Source organism: Hypanus sabinus, chromosome 14, assembly GCF_030144855.1.
Source record: "Hypanus sabinus isolate sHypSab1 chromosome 14, sHypSab1.hap1, whole genome shotgun sequence".
NCBI classification, from domain to species: domain Eukaryota; kingdom Metazoa; phylum Chordata; class Chondrichthyes; order Myliobatiformes; family Dasyatidae; genus Hypanus; species Hypanus sabinus.
The window spans coordinates 108,289,054-108,311,549 of record NC_082719.1 but is presented as its reverse complement, the minus strand read 5'-3'; the positions used below and the strand labels follow the sequence as shown (position 1 = coordinate 108,311,549).

The window sequence follows — 22,496 nt, the reverse complement described above, 5'->3', positions numbered from 1 at the left end:
GCCTCTGCAATCTCCACAGCTACTTCCTTTAGAACACGAGGGTGCATTCCATCTGGTCCAGGAGATTTATCTACCCTTAGACTATTCAGCTTCCTGAGTACTTTCTGTGTCGTAATTGTGACTGCGCATATTTCTCTTCCCTGAATGAAGACTGATGCAAAATACTCGTTCAGTTCCTCCGCCATCTCCTTATCTCCCATTACAATTTCTCCAGCATCATTTTCTATTGGTTCTATATCTACTCTCACCTGTCTTTTACTCTTTATATACTTGAGAAAGCTTTTAGTATCCTCTTTGATATTATTTGCTAGCTTCCTTTCATAGTTCATCTTTTCCCTCTTAATGACCTTCTTAGTTTGCTTTTGTAAGCTTTTAAAAACTTCCCAATCCTCTGTCTTCCCACTAATTTTTGCTTCCTTGTATGTTCTCTGCTTTGCTTTTACTTTGGCTTTGACTTCTCTTGTCAGCCACGGTTGCATCCTTTTTCCATTCGAAAATTTCTTCTTCTTTGGTCTGTATCTGTCTTGCACCTTCCTCACTTCTCACATAAACTCCAGCCACTGCTGCTTTGTTGTCCTTCCTGCTAGCGTCCCTTTCCAGTCAACCTTGGCCAGAAAGGAGGAAGTCATGGAGGGATTGTCTACTGAGTCAATGTGGGTGGAAGTTAGAAACAGGAAGGGGGCAATAACTCCTCTAGGTGTTTTTTTTATAGACCCTCCAATAGTATCAGAGACATCGAGGAGCAGATAGGGAGGCAGATTTTGGAACAAAATAATAATAATAGGGCTGTTGTGATGGGTGCTTCTAACTTAATTAATATTGACTAGCATCTCCTTAGAGCAAGGGGTTTGGATGGGATGGAGTTCATGAAGGGTTCCTGATACAATACGTAAATAAGACTCAAGAGAAGAGGCTGTACTTGATCTGATATTGGGAAATGAACCTGGTCAGGTGTCAGATCTCTCAGTGGGAGAGCATTTTGGAGATAGTGATCACAACTGTATCTCCTTTACCATAACATTGGAGAGGGATAGGACCAGACAATTTAGGAAGACGTTTAATTGGGGTAGGAGGAAATATGCATTTAGACAGGAACGGTAGCATAATTGGGAGCAGATGTTCTCAGGGAAATGCATGGCAGAAATGTGGCAGATGTTCAGAGAACATTTGCTTGGCATTCTGCATAGGTATGTTCCATTGAGACAGGGAAAGATGGTAAAGTTAAAGAACCATGATGTACAAAGGATGTAGAAAATCTAGTTAAGAAGAAAAGCTTATGAAAGCTTCAAGAAACTAGGTATTGTTAGAGCTCTAGAAAATTACAAGGGTGCCAGGTGGGAGCTTAATGAAATTAGGAGAGCCAGAAGGGGCCATGAGAAGGCCTTGGTGAGCAGGATTAAGAAAAACCCCAAGGCATTCTACAAGTATTTGAAGAGCAAGGGGATGAGCCGTGTGAGAATAGGACCAATCAGGTGTGATAGTGTAAACGTGTGCATGGAGTTAGAGAAGGTAGCGGAGGTACTTAATGAATACTTTGTTTCAGTATTCACCAGGGGAAAAGACCTTGGCAGTTGTGGGGATGACTTACAGCCAAGTGAAACGCTTGAGCGTATAGACATTAAGAAAGTGGAAAGTCACCGCGACTGGATGAGCTATCTCCCAGTCTACTGTGAGAAGCGAGGGAGGAGATTGCTGAGCCTATGGTGATGATCTTTGCATCATCCATAGGGATGGGAGAAGTTCCAGAGGACTGGAAAGTTGCAAACCTCGTTCCCTTGTTGAAGAAAGGGCGTAGAGATAACCCAGGAAATTATAGACCGGGGGGTCTTCAGTAGTGGGCAAGTTGTTGGAGAAGATCCTGAGAGGCAGGATTTCTGAGCATTTGGAGAGATATCATCTGATTAGGGATAGTCAGCATGGCTTTGTCAGGGGCAGGTCATGCCTTCTGAAACTGACTGAATTCTTTAAGGATATGACAAAACATATTGATGAAGGTAGAGCAGTGTATATGGATTTCAGTCAGGCATTTGATAAGATTTCCATGCAAGGCTCATTCAGAAAGTAAGGAGGCATGGGATCCAAGGGGACATTGCTTTGTGGATCCAGAATTGGCTTGCCCACAGTAGACAAAGGGTGGTTGTAGATGGTTCATATTCTGCATGGAGGATGGTGAACAGTGGTGTGCCTCAGGCATCTGTTCTGGGACCTGTCTTCTTTCTGATTTTTATAAATGATCTGGATGAGGAAGTAGAAGGGTGGGTTAGTAAGGTTGCTGATGACACAAAAGTTGTGGATAGTCTGGAGGGTTGTCAGATGTTACAGCGGGACATTGATAGGATGCAGAACTGGGCTGAGAAGTGGGAGATGGAGTTCAATCTAGATAAGTGTGAAGTGGTTCATTTCAATAGGTCAAAATTGAAGACAGAATATTATATTAATGGTAAGACTCTTGGCATTGTGGAGGATCAGTGAGATCTTGGGATCCACTCAAAGCTGCTGCACAGGTTGACAGTATTGTTAAGAAGGCCTGTAGTGTGTTGGCATTCATCAACTGTGGTATTGAGTTCAAGAGCCATGAGGTAATATTAAAGTTATAATAAGACCTTAGTTAGACCCTACTTGGAGTACTGTGTTTAGTTCTAGTCACTTCACTATTGGAAGGATGTGGATACTACAGAGAGAGTGCAGAGGAGATTTGCAAGTATGTTAACTGGATTGGAGAGCATTCCTTATGACAGGGTTCTCCAATTAGTTTTCCACAAGGACCAAATTATATCAAGAATGCCAAGCCAAGGGCCAAAATGTCCAGGGTTTTTTTCATTGCGCCAGTAAATATGGGTAGACGTTTTATGGGCAGATGTTGTTGTTGCTGCTATTACCATTATTATTATTATTATTATTATTATTATTATTATTACTTGTAGTAGTGGTGGTAGTAATAATTTAGGCCTGAGATTCTCAAAGCCTGTGTGGTGGGTCACACAAGAAAAAAAAATGCACTCTTGAAACAAAAAAAGTCCAAAACCAATCATTTAATTATGACTCTAGCTATCTCAACTGTCAGCTGTCACATTGAGAACTCATCTGGGACTTAAAATGTGCACGTGTGTGCGTGCACACACACACACACACACACACACACACACACACACACACACACACAGAGTAAACGTGGTAGTCTTCACACAGTTTTAGTAGTACTGCCTTTTCCATTGTTTCTGTTCTCTCATTTAATTTATTTGTTTTTTTAATTAAGCTACGTAGCATTTGAAGTATGAAGTGTAGCTATAAATGAAATTATCAGTATTATTGTTGTAATATTATTATACCACAATAAGATTGACAAATGGACAAAGATAAATTGATTCACTCACCAATCAGTGAGAGAAATGACAGTGATGGGATGAGGCAATCCTTCTGATGTCGAGCCTGTATCCTGTTGTGGCAATCTTGAGGCACTGGCCTAGATGTGCATTGGAGAGTCTGTTACTGTCCTGGTTCTTGATAGAGTGCATTGAAGAAAACGATGACTCACATATGTACGTGGATGGGAACAGTGTGAGTAGGAGAATTGAGCTTTTGAATTGAGCTTGGGGAACCACGTTGATCCAAAAGTCACTCACCCCAACGTCCTTGTGGTGTGCTTTGAGTAAATCAGATGTTCCTATTTCCAAGACCTCCATCTGAACAGTTGCCTCATCTATGGAAGGCACCAGCCTTTTGGCCTCTGCAGCCCACTGGCCATCAGCCGAAATGGAGAACGGCTGTCTCAGGAAGAGGAGGATTTCACCTGAGAGTTTAGGGGAGCTTTCAAATTGTTCCTGAAGTTTTCTTCCAGACTTGTCACGAAATCCTTCATCACTGGATCCTCCTGCACTTTGTTCTTCTCGCAATGCTCCCGCAGACATGGAAAGTGCAACTTTCTTTCGCGAATGTCTCCCCCCCAAAAGGTTCAGCTTTGACCGGAAAGCTTTAGTCGCCTCATACATGTCTGCAACAGTGTGGTTGTTGCTTTGTAATTGCAGATTAATTTGATTTAGATGAGACATGATGTCACACAAATAAAGAATATCTGCCATCACCTTGTTGTCACTTAAGAACCTCTTAAATCCTTGGGCTTTTCGGCTCTGCAAGCTAGATAAAAATGACACAAGCTCATCACGCGGGTCGCACACCCTCTTCAACGCATGGCCTTTGCTCAGCCAGTGAAGGTCATGTGCTCTATGGGGGTGTAGGTCAAGTGTACGGTGTGGGGTGAGGTTAAAATAAATTAGAGCAGCGCGCGCTTTATTTACATGTTATGACAGGTGTGTTCACGTAAGTGCCAGTGGGTCAGCCTGGTCCAGACATTTGGTTCTTGCGGTCCGGACCTGGCTTGCGGTCTGCCTTTTGGGGTTTTTGGAGCTACAGAGGATGAGAGGTGACCTGTTAGAGGTGCAAAGATGTACCACCAATCTCAGTCTACCACCAACCTTCCAGGAGGTTCTATCAGCTGTCTACTCCCTTAAGAACAATAAGTCCCCAGCACTGACAATATCCCTGCTGAGTTACTGGAGAACGGAGGGTACATATATATGCGCATCCTCTACCAGTACATCATCAAGGCCTGGACTAATGAGAAGATCCCACAGCAATGGAGAAATGCAAACATCGTTGTCATTTATAAGAACAAGGGTGACAAGGCCGCCTGCGGCAATAGTAGGGGGATATCACTCCTTTCTGTTGCTGGAAAGGTCCTGGCTAAGGTGATGCTTCAAAGGCTCATCAGCAACATCATCGAGTCACTGCTGCCTGAATTGCAGTGTAGATTTAGGAAGAACAGGAGTATGATCGACATGATCTTCACAGCCTGGCAGCTTCAGAAGTGCCGGGAGCAACATCAAGGCCTGTTTATGGCCTTTGTCGACCTCTCCAAAGCATTCAACATTGCAAAGAGAGCTCTTATAAGATGTTCTCCTCAGGTTTGTCTGTCCCAATAAATTTGTTAACATCCTTCGCCAGTTCTATGATGGGATGACTGCTCAGGTGACCATAGGAGGACAAGAGTCCAAGCCCTTCCTGGTACGCACAGGGGTGAGGCAGGGGTGTGTGCTAGCACCAGTGCTCTTTAACATCTTCCTCTTGTGTGTTACCAAGCTTCTCCACAATGAGATTGAGGACAGCAGTGGTGTGGCAGTAGACGTCAGATTAGATGACAACCTCTTTAACATCAGGAGGCTCCACGCAACCACCAAACTCCGTAGAGGATGGGTCCTAGAGCTGCACTATGCAGATGACTGTGCTCTTGTGGCCCATACTCCGGAGGATCTTCAGACTGTCCTTGCTGTAGCGGTGAGAGCGTATAGTAGGATGGGGCTGACCGTCAATACCACCAAGACAGAAGTGGTTTGCCAATGGAGTGCCAGTGTCCCACCCACCCTACCTGCTTTCAATGTTGGTGATGAAAAGCTATCGGTAATGCCACCTTTCAAATATCTGGGGAGCAATCTCTCTGAGGATAGCGGCATAAACAATGACATCCAGAGCGGCATTAAACAGGTATCAGCTGCCTTTGGAAGACCTCGGCGTAAAGTCTTTCAGAACAGGAGCCTTCGTCCCTCCACAAAGGTCACTGTATACCAAGCGATCTGTGTCACCACCCTCCCTTATAGCTGTGAAGCTTGAGTAACCTATAGCCGTCACATCAAGTCCTTGGAGCGCTTCCACATAAGCTGCTTTCAGCACATCCTGGGAATTACCTGGTGTGAGCAGGTGCCTCACACTGAAATGCTTGTAAAGACCAACTGCAGAAGTATTGAGGCCATGATCACCCAGCGTCAGCTGCAGTGGCTGGGGCACGTAATAAGGATGCCCCCATGTCGGCTACCCCGCAGAGTGTTATACGGCCAGCTACATCATGGTCGACGCTCAGCTGGAGGGCTGAAGAAGCACTATAATGATCAGATGAGGAATGCTTTAAGGAAGTGCAAGATCAGACCTGAGGACCTGGAGGATGTTGCTGCTGATTGTAACACTTGGCGACAGCTGTGTAGGGATGGGGTTCGTTTTCTGGAGATGGAAAGAACAACCAGAAGACAGCAGAAGGGAGCCAGGAGAAATGCAGTCATGGTTGCCATCACTACCACCACTTCTACCACATATGCATGTCCCACCTGCAATAGAACTTGTGGGTCCAGGTTAGGACTGTACAGTCATCAAAGATCTCACTGTTAAAGGAGTGGACGTCGTCATTGGATTCCGATGGACAACCGAAGAAGAATGAGATAATGAATAATGAGACAGGTTGATTGTGTGGATAGCCAGAGGATTTTTCTCAGGGCTGAAATGGGTAACCTGAGGGGGCATAGTTTTAAGAGACTTGGAAGTAGGTGCAAGAGAGATATCAGAGGTAAGTTTTTTATACAGAGACCCTAATGCATGCAATGCACTGCCAGCGACAGTGGTAGAGGCAGATATAATAGGGTCTTTTAAAAGACTTGGATAGGTACAAACCCCATTTCCAGAGAAGTTGGGATATTATCCAAAATGCAATAAAAACGAAAATCTGTGATATGTTAATTCACATGAACCTTTATTTAACTGCCAAAAGTACAAAGAAAAGATTTTCAATAATTTTACTGACCAACTTAATTGTATTTTGTAAATATACACAAATTTAGAATTTGATGGCTGCAACACACTCAACAAAAGTTGGGACAGAGGCATGTTTACCATTGTGTTACATCACCTTTCCTTTTAATAACACTTTTTAATCATTTTGGAACTGAGGATACTAATTGTAGAAGATTTGCAATTAGAAATTTTGTCTATTCTTGCTTGATATAAGACTTCAGCTGCTCAACAGTCCGTGGTCTCCGTTGTCTGATTCTCCTCTTCAAGATGCGCCTTTTCACATTTTCACATTTTCAATAGGAGATAGATCTGGACTGGCAGCAGGTCAGTCAAGCACACGCACTCTGTGTCTACAAAGCCACGCTGTTATAGCCCCTGCAGAATGTGGTCTGGCATTGTCCTGCTGAAATAAGCATGGACGTCCCGGGAAGAGACGTCGCCTTGCTGGCAACATATGCCTCTCTAAAATCCTAATATACGCCTCAAAGTCAATGGTACCTTCACAGACATGCAGCTCACTCATGCCATGGGCACTGATGCACCCCCATACCATCACAGATGCTGGCTTTTGCACCTTTCACTGATAACAGTCAGGATGGTCATTTTCATCTTTGCAACGGAGAACTCGACGCCCGTTTTCTCCAAAAATTATTGAAATGTGGACTCATCTGACCACAGCACACAGTTCCACAGTCTTTTGGTCCATCTGAGATGAGCTCGGGCCCAGAGAACTCGCCGGCGTTTCTGCCGTTGATGTATGATATAGAGTTGATATATGTTGATATAGAGTTGATGTATGGCTTCCTCCTTGCGTAATGCAGTTTCAAGTTACATTTCTGGATGCAGCGACGGACTGTGTTAAGTGACAATGGTTTTCTGAAGTACTCCCAAGCCCAGGTGGCTATAATTGTCACAGTAGCATGACGGTTTCTTAGGCAGTGCCGCCTGAGGGCTTGAAGATCACGCGCATTCAACAGTGGTTTCAGACCTTGCCCTTTACGCACTGAGATGTCTCTGAATTCTCTGAATCTTTTCACAATGTTATGTACTGTAGATGTTGTAAGACCTAAATTCTCTGCAATCTTGCGTTGGGAAACATTCCTTTTGAACTGACTAACAATTTTCACGAATTTTGGCACAAGGGTGAGCCACAACCCATCCTTGCTTGCAAAAACTGAGCCTTTGATGGACGCTACTTTTATACCCAGTCATGATACCTCACCTGCTACCAATTAGCCTGCTTAATGTGGAGTCTTCCAAAGGCTTATTCAGAAAGTCAGAAGGCATGGGATCCAGGGAAGTTTGGCCAGGTGGATTCAGAATTGGCTTGCCTGCAGAAGGCAGAGGGTCGTGGTGGAGGGATTACATTCAGATTGGAGGGTTGTGACTAGTGGTGTCCCACAAGGATCTGTTCTGGGACCTCTACTTTTTGTGATTTTTATTAACGACCTAGATGTGGAGGTAGAAGGGTGAGTTGGCAAGTTTGCAGACTTCACAAAGGTTGGTGGTGGTGCAGATAGTGTAGAGGATTGTCAAAGATTGCAGAGAGACATTGATAGGATGCAGAAGTGGGCTGAGAAGTGGCAGATGGAGTTCAACCCAGAGAAGTGTGAGGTGGTATGCTTTGAAAGGACAAACTCCAAGGCAGAGTACAAAGTAAATGGCAGGATGCTTGGTAGTGTGGAGGAGCAGAGGGATCTGGGGGGTGCATGTCCCTGAAAGTTGCCTCACAGGTAGATAAGGTAGTTAAGAAAGCTTATGGAGTGTTAGCTTTCATAAGTCGAGGGATAGAATTTAAGAGTCCTGATGTAATGATGCAGCTGTATAAAACTCTAGTTAGGCCACACTTGGAATACTGTGTCCAATTCTGGTCGCCTCAGTATAGGAAGGATGTGGAAGCATTGGAAAGGGTACAGAGGAGATTTACCAGGATGCTGCCTAGTTTAGAGAGTATGGATTATGATCAGAGATTAAGGGAGCTAGGGCTTTATTCTTTGGAGAGAAGGAGGATGAGGGGAGACATAATAGAGGTGTACAAGATAAAGAGGAATAGACAGAGTGGACAGCCAGCACCTCTTCTCCAGGGCACCACTGCTCAGTACAAGAGGACATGGCTTTAAGGTAAGGGGAGGGAAGTTCAAGGGGGATATTAGAAGAAGGTTTTTCACTCAGAGAGTGGTTGGTGCGTGGAATGCACTGCCTGAGTCAGTGGTGGAGGCAGATACACTAGTGAAGTTTAAGAGACTACTAGACAAGTATATGGAGGAATTTAAGGTGGGGGGTTATATGAGAGGCAGGGTATGAGGGTCGGCACAACATTGAGGGCCGAAGGCTTTGTAATGTGCTGTACTATTCTATGTTCTATGTAAACTGGTGTTACTTGAATAATCTGTGCACTTTTCAATCTTATTTTAACTCTGTCCCAACTTTTGTTGAGTGTGTTGTAACCATCTAAATTTGTGTATATTTACAAAATACAATTAAGTTGGTCATTAAAACTATTGAAAATCTTTTCTTTGTACTTTTGTCAGTTAAATAAAGGTTCTTGTGAATTAACATATCACAGATTTTTGTTTTTATTGCATTTTGGAAAATATCCCAACTTTTCTGGAAATGGCGTTTGTACATGGAACTTAGAAAAATAGAGGGCTATGTGGTAGGAAAATTTCCAGGCAGTTTTTGGAGTAGGTTACATGATCGGTACAACATTGTAGGCTGAAGGGCCTATAATGTGCTGTAGATTTTTATGTTCTATGACTAGTGGTGTTCCTCATGGGTGGGTGCTGGGACCACTTCATTTTTATGTTGTATGTCAGTGATTTAGATGATGGAATAGATGGCTCTGTTGCCAACTTTGCAGATGATACAAAGATTGGTGGAGGGGCAGGTAGCATTGAGGAAACGGGTAGGCTGCAGTGGGACTTACAGATGTTTGTAGAGTAAGAGAATGGACAAGAAAGTGGCAAATGAAATACGGTCATGCACTTTGGTAGTAGAAATAACTGTGCAGAATATTTTCTAAAATCTGAGATGCACTGGGATTTGGGAGTCCTTGTGCAGAGCACCCTAAAAGTTAACTTGCAGGTTGAGTTGGTGAGGAAGGGAAATATAATGTTTGCACTTATTTCAAGATTTCTAGAATACAAGAGCAAGGATGTGATGCTGAGGCTTTGTAAGGCATCGGTGATGCCTCACCTTGAGTACTGTGAACAGTTTTGAGCTCTTCATCTAAGAAAAAATGTGCTGGCATTGGATAGGTTTCAGAGGTGGTTCAGAAGGATGATTCCTGGAATGAAAGGGTTAACATAGAAGGAATGTTTGATGGCTTTGCGTCTGTACTCGCTGGAATTTAGAAGGACGAGGGGGATCTCATTGAAACCTTTTGAATATTGAAAGCCCAAGACAGAGTAGATGTTGAAAGGATGTTTCCCATGGTGGTGGAGTCTATTTAAAACAGACATGCAGAGAATTTTTTTTTAGCCAGAAGATGGTGAATTTGTGGAATTAGTTACCACACGCTGCTCTGGAAACCATATCATTGTGTGTATTTAAGGCAGAGCTGGATAGGTTCTTGACTGGACACAGCATCAAAGATTACGAGGAGAAGGCCAGGGAGTGTAGCTGAGGAGAGGAAAAAAGGATCAAGAAAGTTTTCCTCATCTCTGTTCCAAATGGATGTCCTTCAATTATCAGCCTGTGTCCTCTGGTCCTGGATTCCCCCACAAAAGGAAGCATTCGCTCCATATTCACTTCACCCAGACCTTACAAAATTCAGCAGATTTTGAGACCCCCCCCCCCCCCCCCGCTTTCTTCTACACTCTGGTAAGTACAGGCCCAGAATTATCAAACATTCCTTGTGTTATCCTTTTCGCTTCTGGGATAATTCTTGCGAACCTCCTCTGAGCCCTCTCTTAATGCTAGCACATTCCTTTTTAGGTAAGGAGCCCAAAACTGTTCATGGTATCTCAGGGTGAGACCTCACCAGTGCCTTATAAAGCCTCAGCATTACATCCTTGTTTTTATATTCTAGTCCTCTTGAAATGACTGCTAACATTGCATTTTCCTTCTTTATCACTGACTCAACATGGACGTTAACGTTTTGGGAATCCTGCACAAGGCCCCCCCAAGTGTCTCTGCACCTCTGATTTCTGAATTTACTCCCCATTAAGAAATAGTCTGCGCTTTTATTCCTTCTGCCAAAATGCATGATCGTTCACTTCTCTACTCTATATTCCATCTGCCACATTTTTTGCCTTTTCCCCCAATCTATCTTAAGCTCTTCTGAAGACAGCCAGCTTCTTCAACACTACCTGCCACTTCAACTATCTTTGCATTGTCTGCAAACCTGACCACAAAGCAATTATCCAAATCATTGACTTATAATGGAAAAACCTGTCCCAAACCGGACCCCTACAGCACACCACTAGTCACCAGCAGCCAACCAGAGGAAAGCTCCCTTTATTCTCACTCTTTGCCTTCTGCCAGTCAGCCAGTCTTCTATTTCCTGTGATGCCATGTGCTCATATTGGAGTACTGCGCGGATGCAACAGAAGCATTCCCGCGCAGATCTAGCAAAGAGCTTTAAAAAGCCGGAAGCTTCTTGATGAGAGTCATTGATTGGAGTACTGCACAGATGCAACAGAATCTTTACTGTGCAGGTCCAGCGAAGAGCTTTAAATAGCCAATTCTATAAAAGAGAGGAAATGCCTAACGAAGTGGTCATCGTCAGAGTAGTAAGGCTTTGTATTGAATTGACTTTATTTCTTACATCCTTCACGTACATGAAGAGTAAAAATCATTACATTACATCTGTGTCTAAATATGCAATCATAGTAATTTATAATAATTTATGATAAATAGAACAGTCAATGTAACATAGAAAGGGGGGGGTCTCAAATCAGCATGAGTTAATCAGTCTGATAGCCTGGTGAAAGAAGCTGTCCCAGAATCTGTAGGTCCTGGCCTTTATGCTGCGGTACCATTTCCCGGATGGTAGCAGCTGGAAAACACCATGGTTGGGGTGACTTGAGACCCCATTGATTTTTTGGACCCACTTTTCACACCTGTCGTAAATGTCTTGAATCATGGGAAGTTCACAAGTACAGCTACACTGGGCTGTCTGCACCACTCTCTGCAGAATCCTGCGATTAAGGGAGGAGGTACTGTTCCCAAGCTAGGCAGTGATGCAGCCAGTCAGGATGCTGTCAATTGTGCCCCTGTAGAAAGTTGTTAGGATTTGGGGGCCCATACCAAACTTCAACCGTCTGAGGTGAAAGAGGTGCTGTTGTACATTTTTCACCACACAGCTGGTGTGTACAGAACTCATTTAGCTCAACAGGGCTTTGGCAAGCGCAGGCGGAGGCTAGGTAAGTTCATTCCTTATTTCTTTAACTCTAGAGAGAATAGGGGTATGTCTACAGAGCCAGTACTCTGTTGTGGGTGTCAGATGTGGGATTTCTGGGAGACTACCAGCCTCCCTGATGGCCTCATCTGCACCGGGTGCATTGAGATGTAGTTCCTTAAGGAACAGGAGTTGCAGCTCGATGACCTTAGGCTTGTTGAAAAAGTGAAGCAGTGATAGACAGGAACTGCAGGGAGCTAGTCAGCCCAAGGCTACAAGAGACAGATAAATGGGTGGCCATCAGGAGAGGGAAGGGGGAACTGTCAGATAACGCAGAGCACCCCTGTGGCCATCCTTCTTAACAATGAGTACTCCATTTTGAGTACTGTTTGGGGTGGGGGGGGGCAACAACCTACCTGGGGAGGCAACAGTGGCCGTGCCTCTGGCACTAAGTCTGGCCTGTGGCTCAGAAGGGTAGGGAATGGAAGAGGATGGCAGCAGTACCAGGGAACTCTATAGTTCGGGTGACAGATAGGCAATTCTGTGTATGTGTAAAGGAAACATGGATGGCAATTTGCTTCCCAGGGGCCAGGATCTGCACTGTTCCTGGATGTTTCCACACATTCCTGAAAAGGGAAGGTGAGCAGGCAGAAGTCGTGGTAGATATTGGTACCAACAACATGGGTAGAAAAAGGGAGGAGATCCTGGAAACAGACTACAGGAAGTTAGGAAGGAACCTGAGAAGCAGCACCTCAATGGTAGTAATCTCAGGATTGCTGCCTGTGCCATGTTGACAGTAAGGATAGGAATAGAATGAGGTGGCAGATAAATGTGTGGCTGAAGAATTGGAGCAGGGGGCAGGGATTCAGATTTCTGGATCATTGGTTCTTCTTCTAGGGCAGATGTGACCTGCACAAAAGGGACCAATTGCACTTGAATCCAAGGGGGACCAATACTCTTGCGGGCATTTTTACTAGAGCTGTTGGGAGTGGTTTAAACTAATATGGCAGGAGAATGGGAACCAGTATGATAGAGCTAAGGATGAGCCAGCAGGTTTACAAGTAGATGATGTGTGTAACATGAATGTAAGGAAGGACAAGACAATGATTGGGTATAAATGCAGACAGAGCAGAGTTCAATTGTACCGCAGAGGCAAAATTTGAAAGGGCGAAGAATGCAAGACTGAAGGTGCTGTATTTAAATACGAATAGCATTCGGCAGGGGTCACCAACATTTTTTGCACTGTGGACCGGTTTAATATTGAAAATATTCTTGCAGACCAGCCGAGGGGTGGGGGGCAGTGTGGGTGTTAATATCGACCAGAATATAGGTGATAAGTGATAAGTCAACTATAAGTCACTTATAAATGGCTAATATATTCAATTTTGTTTCTATAAGTGTTTATCTAACGAATTTAATATTAAACACACAGCACATATTTTCCTCACATGAACATAGTCATAAATCAATTATAACTCACTCATAAGTCAATAGCATCATAACATTTTAAGTAACATTTGGATATTAAACACACAGCACATATTTTCCTCGTATGAATATATAAAATAATTGCAACACACCAGTGAGAGGTCCCTGTATCGGGGCCGCGGCAGTCGCAGTCCAGACAGAGCAACTGACCAAGTGATAAGGAGTGCAACAGGGCACGTGCCCGTCCTCCTTGTAGGCAGATAGGATCTATCGACCAACAAAAGTTTGGCTCGAGGGATGACTTTCAGTAGATCGCAACGAGGTAGCTGCTCTGCTACTTATGAAACCCTGAGCCCGAATTAGGTTGTCTGTTAATATTTTAGCACCAGGTTCCCCACAAACATTCGGTGTGCTAGACAGGTTTAGAGGTGGCAACCATCTGTCTGCCCTCCAGGCCAGTAGCAAACGCACTTCTTACCAGCTGTGCGAGGCGGCCGATTACCTGATGCCAACCAGTGATCCCTGGCGCTAGGGTATCACTCCGTTTAGGCAACTGATGACCTCACGTGGGTAATGACAGCGTGCGTTCAAGTTCAACAGTGGGCGTGATAGGGAATGAGCAAAGGTGCATCTGACTCATATCGTTTCATATCGACTAATCATACCATTTCCTCGCGGCCTGTTAGCACATGCCTTGCGGCCCGGCCCAGTGGTTGGGGACCACTGGCATTCGGAATAAGGTGAACAACCTTGCAGGGTTGTGGTGCAATTAGAGATTGGTTGGTATGACATTGTTGGCATCACTGAGTTGTGGTGGAAAGAAGGTCATAGTTGAAAGCTTAACATCAAAGAATATACTTTGTATCGAAAGGACATGCAGGAAAAAGCAGAGGCAGTGGTTTGGCTCTGTTGGTAAGAGATGGAATTAGATCTTTAGAAAGAGCTGACATAGGATCAGAAAATGTTGAATCTTTGTGAGTGGAGTTAAGAAATTGCAAGGGTTAAAAAAAAATCATTATGGGAATCATGTGTAAGCCTCCAAATGGTAGTCAAGATGTGAGGTTGAGACTGCAAAGGGAGCTGGAAAAGGCATGTAATAATGTCACAATTGTAATGGGGGACTTCAGTATGCCAATGGGTTTGGGAAAATCAGGGTGGTGTCAGATCACAAGAGAGGAAGTTTGTTGAATGCCTACGAGATGGCTTTTTAGAGCAGCTTGTGCTCGAGCCTATTTTAGATTTGGTGCCTAGTGCATCTGTGGATGTGAGCTTCCCACTATTCAGGACATTTACAAAGACAGGTGTGTAAAAAGGGCCTGAAGGATCATTGGGGACCCAAGTGACCCTAACTACAAACTGTTCCAGCTGCTTCTTCTGGGAAACTGTACCACAGCATAAAAGCCAGGACCAACAGGCTCCGGGACAGCTTCTTCCACCAGGGCATCAGACTGCTTGATTCATGCTGACACAACTGTATTTATATGTTATAATGACTATCCTGTTGTACATACTATTTATTACAAATTACTTTAATTCCACATTGCACATTTAGATGGAGACGTAATGCAAAGATTTTTACTCATGTGTATGAAGGGTGTAAGTAATAAAGTCAATTCAATTCAATTCATCTGGACCAGATAGACTCCATCCCAGAGCCGTGAGGGAGGTTGCTGAAGAGATAACGGATGCATTGGTCATGATATTTCAAGAACTTGATTCTGGTTTGGTCCTGGAGGACTGGAAAATTGCAAATGTCACTCCATTCTTTGTGAAGGGAGGAAGGCAGAAAAAGGAAATTTTCGGTCAGTTAGCCTAACCTCAATGGCCGGGAAAGTGTTGGAGTCTATTATTAAGGATGAGGTTTCAGAGTATTTGGAGACTAATGATAAAATAAGTCAATGTCAGCATGATTTCTGTCAAGGGAAACTTTGCCTGACAGGTCGGTTAGAATTCTTCAAACATAACAAGCAGGGTAGACAAAGGAGAGGTAGTTGATATCATTTACTTGGATTTTCAGAAGGCATTTGATAAGGTGCGACACATAAGGCTGCTTAACAAGATACAATCCTTTGGTGTTACAGGAAAGATACTGGCATGGATAGAGGAAACATGAGGAAATCTGCAGATGCTGGAAATTCAAACAACAACACACACCAAATGCTGGTGGAACACAACAGGCTAGGCAGCATCTATAGGGAGAAGCGCTGTCGACGTTTCGGGCAGAGACCCTTCGTCAGGACTAACCAAAAGGAAAGATAGTAAGAGATTTGAAAGTAGGGGGGTAGGGGGAAATGCGAAATGATAGGAGAAGACCGGAGGGGGTGGGATGAAGCTAAGAGCTGGAAAGGTGATTGGTGAAAGTGATACAGAGCTGGAGAAGGGAAAGGATCATGGGACGGGAGGCCTCAGGAGAAAGAAAGGAGGTGGGGGGAGCACCAGAGGGAGATGGAGAACAGGCAAACAACTAAATATGTCAGGGATGGGGTAAGAAGGGGAGGGGGCATTAACAAAAGTTAGAGAAGTCAATGTTCATGCCATCAGGTTGGAGGCTACCCAGCCGGTATATAAGGTGTTGTTCCTCCAACCTGAGTTTGGATTCATTTTGACAATAGAGGAGGCCATGGATAGACATATCAGAATGGGAATGGGACGTGGAATTAAAATGTGTGGCCACTGGGAGATCCTGCTTTTTCTGGCAGACCGAGCGTAGGTGTTCCGCAAAATGGTCTCCCAGTCTGCGTCGGCTACCTGGACTATTCCTCTTCCCACCCTGTCTCTTGCAAAAAGGCTGTCCCCTTCTAACAATTCCTCCGTCTCTGCCACATCTGCTCTCAGGATAAGGCTTTTCTTTCCAGGACGAAGGAGATGTCTTCCTTTTTTAAACAAAGGGGCTTCCCTTCGTCCACCATCAACTCTGCTCTCAAACGCATCTCTCCCATTTCCCGCACATCTGCCCTCACCCCATCCACCCGCCACTCCACTCGGGATAGGGCTCCCCTTGTCCTTACCTACCACCCCACCGGCCTCCAGGTCCAACATATAATTCTCCTTAACTTCCGCCACCTCCAACGGGATCCCACTACCAAACACATTTTTCCCTCCCCCCCCGCTTTCTGCTTTTTGCAGGGATCGCTCCCTACGCGACTCCCTTGTCCACTCGTCTCCCCCCCCCCCCCCATCCCTTTCCACCGATCTCCCTCCTGGCACATCCTTGTAAGCGGAACAAGTGCTACACCTGCCCTTACACTTCCTCCCTCACCACCATTCAGGACCCCAGACAGTCCTTCCAGGTGAGGTGACACTTCACCTGTGAGTCGGCTGGTGTGATATACTGCGTCCGGTGCTCCTGGTGTGGCCTTTTATATATTGGTGAGACCCAACGCAGACTGGGAGACCGTTTCGCGGAACATCTAGGCTCAGTCCGCCAGAAAAATCAGGATCTCCCAGTGGCCACACATTTTAATTCCACGTCCCATTCCCATTCTGATATGTCTATCCATGGCCTCCTCTATTGTCAAAATGAATGCAAACTCAGGTTGGAGGAACAACACCTTATATACCGGCTGGGTAGCCTCCAACCTGATAGCATGAACATTGACTTCTCTAACTTCCGTTAATGCCCCTCCTCCCCTTCTTACCCCATCCCTGACATATTTAGTTGTTTGCCTGTTCTCCATCTCCCTCTGGTGCTCCCCCTACCTCCTTTCTTTCTCCTGAGGCCTCCCGTCCCATGATCCTTTCCCTTCTCCAGCTCTGTATCACTTTCGCCAATCACCTTTCCAGCTCTTAGCTTCATCCCACCCCCTCCGGTCTTCTCCTATCATTTCACATTTCCCCCTACCCCCCTACTTTCAAATCTCTTACTATCTTTCCTTTTGGTTAGTCCTGACGAAGGGTCTCCGCCCGAAACGTCGACAGCGCTTCTCCCTATAGATGCTGCCTAGCCTGTTGTGTTCTACCAGCATTTTGTGTGTGTTGTGGCATGGATAGCGGATTGGCTGACAGGCAGGACGCAGCGAGTGGGAATAAAAGGGGCCTTTTCTGGTTGACTTCCAGTGACTAGTGGTGTTCCTCAGGGGTTAGTATTGGGACTGCTACTTTTCACATTGTCAATGATTTAGACAATGGAATTGATGGCTTCGTGGCAAAGTTTGTGGATGATACAAAAATACAGTGGCATGCAAAAGTTTGGACAGCTTTGGTCAAAATTTCTGTTACTGTGAATAGTTAAGTGAGTAGAAGATGAACTGATCTCCAAAAGTCATAAAGTTAAAGATGAAACATTTCTTTCAATATTTTAAGCAAGGTTAGTGTATTATTTTTGTTTTGTACAATTTTAGATTGGAAAAAAAAGGAAAGGAGCACCACGAAAAAGTTTGGGCACCTCAAGAAATTTAAGTTCTCAGATAACTTTTACCAAAGTCTCAGACCTTAATTAGTTTGTTAGGGCTATGGCTTGTTCACAGTCATTGTTAGGAAAGGCCAGGTGATGCAAATGTCAAAGCTTTATTAATACCCTGATGCCTCAAACCTTGTCCCAACAATCAGCAGCCATGAGCTCCTCTAAGCAGCTGCCTAGCACTCTGAAAATTATTGTTATTTATGAGATCATGTTGAATGTGTTTTCATCATGTACTGTGCAGAACAGTCCAGTTTACAAGGACTTCCTCAGAAATCAGTATTTCAGATTTCCTCCTAGGTTCTTCGCCAATTATCTCACATCTGTGCCTCTGGTTTTCTGTTATTGGAATCATCCATATTTTCAAAATACATTTATTAAATCATCCTTAAATTTTCATCTTCTAAGCAAATCAATAAGTTGATCTAATTGTCAACATAACCTTACTATTTTACATGGAATATAGTTTGGAAATTTTGGGAATTACTTCTGTAAGATAGCAATTGATATATTTTTCGTCAATTTCTCAGACACGATCGTACAATGCAAGATATTGTCTACAAACTGGTGCCTGGTCTCCAAGAAGGTAAGTTAGAAAGTTTCAATTTTTTCTGACAAATTGAAATGCAGCATGTTTTACAATGAAGAGAAGAGGCGTAAATGGTAGAGGAGACGGGCATGAGTCAGTGTGGGAGGGGAAGTGAAGAGTGAGGGTAGAAGATGCATTAGTGTAAATTCTCATTTTCATAGAATCATTTCTCCCTCTTTATTCCCTTTCCCCTCCTTGACAACTCTCCCCACTAATCCACTCCTTCCACTCCACTCCCTGTATTCCCTTCCCCTCTTTGACATCTTTCCCCACTAAGCCATTCCTTCCACACCATTCCCTGAAGTTCTCTTCAGCCTCACAGATTTTCATAAATCTCCCTATACCATCAACCTAGTCTCGTCCCCTGGATATGGAAGCAGGATGTGTCCTGCAGGTGCTCAGTACATCACGTGATAGCCTGTAACCATAGAGAAGGCAGAGTGGCACGGGCTCTCACAATTTCTGTGTGTCTCACTGTGGGAGACACAAGTGGCATGCTACAAATTCAAGAGTGTCATGGGCAAGCATGAGTGAAATAGCCAATTCTAAGGAGAAGATACTTGGGAAGTTGAAAGGTCTGAAGGAAGATAATCACTTGGACTGGACAGGCTACACCCCAGGGTTGAAGACACTAGATTCAGGAATGGGTCCAGAGTAAATGTCACTCCACTGTTTCTGAAAGGAGAGAGTCAAAAAACCATGAATTATAGGCCAGGTAGCCTGACTTCAGTGGTTGGAAAGATGTTGGAGTTTATTAAAGATGAAGTTTCAGAATTTCAGGGTACTCGGAGACACATAATAAAATAGGCCAAAATCAGCAGGGTTTTCTAAAGGTGAAATCTTGCCTGACAAATCTGTTGAAATTCTTTGAGGAGATAACATCCAGAATAGATGAAGGAGACTCAGTGGATGCTGTGTTTATTTGGATTTTCAGAAGATCTTTGACAAGGTAACTAACAGTGACTGGTGTACCCCAGGTGTCGGTGTTGGGCCACTAATTTTCATGTTATCTGATGATGGAATTTGTGGCTTTATGGCCAAGTTTTGAGTATGGCCCTCCCTGACCCGTCTGGGTACAAGCATCACCCTGACTTCCTAACCCTCCCCTGCGCATTGACGTACCCTCCCCTCTCTGGGCACAGATTATTGCCCATCTCTCTCCCTCTTACCTACATCCAACTCTGGGCACAAACACCTCTCTTCCTCCTCCTCCCCCTCGCCCCCCCCCCCCCCCCACCACTGGCACAGAATCCTTGCCCTCCCCTCCCTGGGCACAGGGTCCCCGCCCTCCCTTCCCCTCGCTGGGCACTTACTCTCTCCTCTTTTTCATAAATTGTATTATATTTCTTTACTTTTCCTGTGTATGCCCACAAGAAAATGAATATTGGGGTAGCATATGATGACATATATGTACTTTTATAAATTTAGTTTGTATTTTGAACTCCATATGTCAACATCTCTGTCCCAGGGGTTGGCAGGCAAATCTTCAATGTCAGCATCTTCTTTAAGTATACAGCCCAAAATCATATGCAGACTGGTAAAGCTGCATTAAATCTGTTCTACATGCATGTTCCATTCTTTTGACATTTGAAATTGTAGGGAGGCAATTAGAGAGGAGTATGGAGATTTATGCTGAGAGGCAAGGGCAGTTGATTCAGTCTTTTCAATATATGGCTGACAAATGTTGAGAACTATCTGAAACTGAATGTCATCAAGCAATGAAACTGCCTGGAGATATGACCAGTGGTGGAGAGGTGGAAGTGGTCCAGGAAGATATTACCAATGCAGGAAAAGGCAGAGTAGCCCCAAAGGGAGCTCTTTTTTGTGTAGATTGTGATGAAGATCTAATTGATGTAAGAGTGAACAAGGTAGGAATACATATTCATGCTAAGAGTTCTTTGAGCAGGCAGGGCTTTAGCAAGTTGTGTAATTAAGACAGGTGCCATTGCATCTTTGATGGTAAAAAGGAAACAGTTCTCTCAGAGACTGATACACAAATGTGAGGCTAGTAATGGAGATGAGGGATCACTTTCAAATTGCTGAAACATGGTCTTCTGTAGATGCATCACGATACCTCTTAAAGTCAGTTTAGGGTTTAATATAAAATATCTAAAACTTCTTGTGCAAAGCATGTTGAAGTCAAAGGTTAATTGAAAAACGTGGCTGCAGAGATGTACTGTAAATCTTTAAAGTTAACTATTTTCTTAAGCTCCAGCTTGTAACTGTATGAAGTACAGAAAATATCTTCCTGTGCAGGAGAGAAATCTCTGAACTCAGTGAAGGGGCGTCGATCAGTCTTTTTATCATCAGCAAGAGCACCGAATATTCACATGATCAATTGCAATTTCCTTTATTGAACTAGGTTTATTACTGTATCAAGGTTGGTGAAAAGCTTGCCTTGTGCACTGTTCATATAGATACATTCATTGCTTAGTATATTCAGGTAGAACAAGGAAAACACTAGCAGAATACAGAATAAAATGTACATTGACAGAAAAGTGCAGTGCAGGTAAACCATGAGGTGCAGCATCATAAGGTAGATTGTGAAATATAGAAACATAGAAAACGTACAGCACAATACAGGTCCTTCAGCCCACAAAGCTGTGCTGAACATGTCCTTACCTTAGAAATTACCTAGGGTTATCCATAGCCCTCTATTTTTCTATTTTTTAAGGTCAGGAGTCCATCTTATTGCACTAGGGAACCATTAAATAGTCCTCCAACAGTGAGGTAGAAACTGTCCTTGAGCCTTGTATGTGCTTTCAGGCTTTTGTATCTTCTGTCCATTGTGATAATCTCATTGTGACTTCACTGTCCTGAACTGTTTTCTGTGCACCACAAACTTGGGAGTTATACTTTTTCCTTAGTCCCACTCAAACTGGGAAGTTATGATATCTTTCCTTAATCAAGCTACAAAATCCTACAAAGGGTAGTGGATTCGCCCCAGATATCAAGGTTAAAGCCTTCTAGCCATTGAGCACGTTTACACGAGCATTGTCGCAGGAAAGGAGCATCCTTCATCAGAAATCCTCACCAGCCGAGTCGTGCTCTTTTCTTGCTGCTGCCATCAGGTAGAAGGTACAAGTGGCTCAGGGCTCATACCACTAGGTTCAAGAGCAGTTACTATCCCTCCACCATCAGGCTTGAATAAAAGGAGATAACTAACTCACTTGCCCGATTTTTGAAATGTTCCTACAACCAATGATCTTACTTTAAGGGCTCTTTATCTCATTATCTCATGTTCTCATTATTGCTATTTATTTATATTTGCATTTGCACAGTTTGTTGTCTTCTGCACTCTGGTTGACCTTTCATTGATCCTGTTATAGTTACTATTCTAGAGATTTGCTGAGTATGCCCACAGGAATATGAATATCAGGGTTGTATATGGTGACATTTTGAACTTTGAATGGAAACTGGGGAGTTATTAATTCTTTTCCTTAGTGCAACTCAAACTGGAGAGTTATGTTTTTTTCTTTAGACCAACTCATGGAATCCCGATGATTTAGAGGTAAAGCAGAAAATGTTAATATTGTATATCACAAATGCCTAAACCTAAATTATTTGTCATTTACAGCGGAATTAAAAAAACAAAAAGACTTTTATCAGAAACTTGGCCTTGAAATGCCTGGAGAGGTGAAAGGTGAGACGTGCACAGCTAAACAACTGTTCGACACACTCCATGACGGTTAGTCGCTTTCCTGTCAGCTAACCTTTTCTTTCCCAGCACTGTAGGGAACTCTTGCTCAAGTACACTGTCCTGCTTTCATACTTGCCATGCCTGTGTTATTTGTGTGTATCGTGAGTCAGGGCAGCTTGTTTTTATGCAATAAACTTTATCTGCATACTTGAATACGAGTTCTGGGTCTAACAAAATTGTGCAAGCTCCTTCTACCAGAGTGATTGGCAGTCAAATTCTCTGATTGGAGGATCAGTATAAAAAGTTTTGTAATTATTGTGAGACCTCCTCTCTGGTATTTTAATTGCAAGTTAGCATAAAGTTTAAAGTACTAGTCATTCTTATAAAATGCAGGGGAAGATTCTAAGGGTAGGTTATGAAATACTCATAGAAACGTAGAAAACCGACACAGCACAATACAGGTCCTTCAGCCCACAGTGCTGTGCTG

At 43.8% G+C, this 22,496-nt stretch overlaps 1 protein-coding gene across 3 annotated transcripts in view; it reads left to right on the top strand.

The window, feature by feature from the left end:
• LOC132405063 (polycomb group RING finger protein 3) overlaps window positions 1-22,496 on the top strand; it is a 166,090-nt gene that overhangs the window by 79,710 nt on the left and 63,884 nt on the right. For 2 of the 3 annotated variants that reach the window (XM_059989795.1, XM_059989796.1), the window contains exons 5-6: window positions 18,311-18,366; window positions 21,947-22,057. In XM_059989795.1, coding sequence (XP_059845778.1) covers window positions 18,311-18,366; window positions 21,947-22,057 — 167 coding nt within the window. The remainder of the gene's footprint in view (window positions 1-18,310; window positions 18,367-21,946; window positions 22,058-22,496) is intronic. The other variant, XM_059989797.1, reaches the window with a different exon arrangement.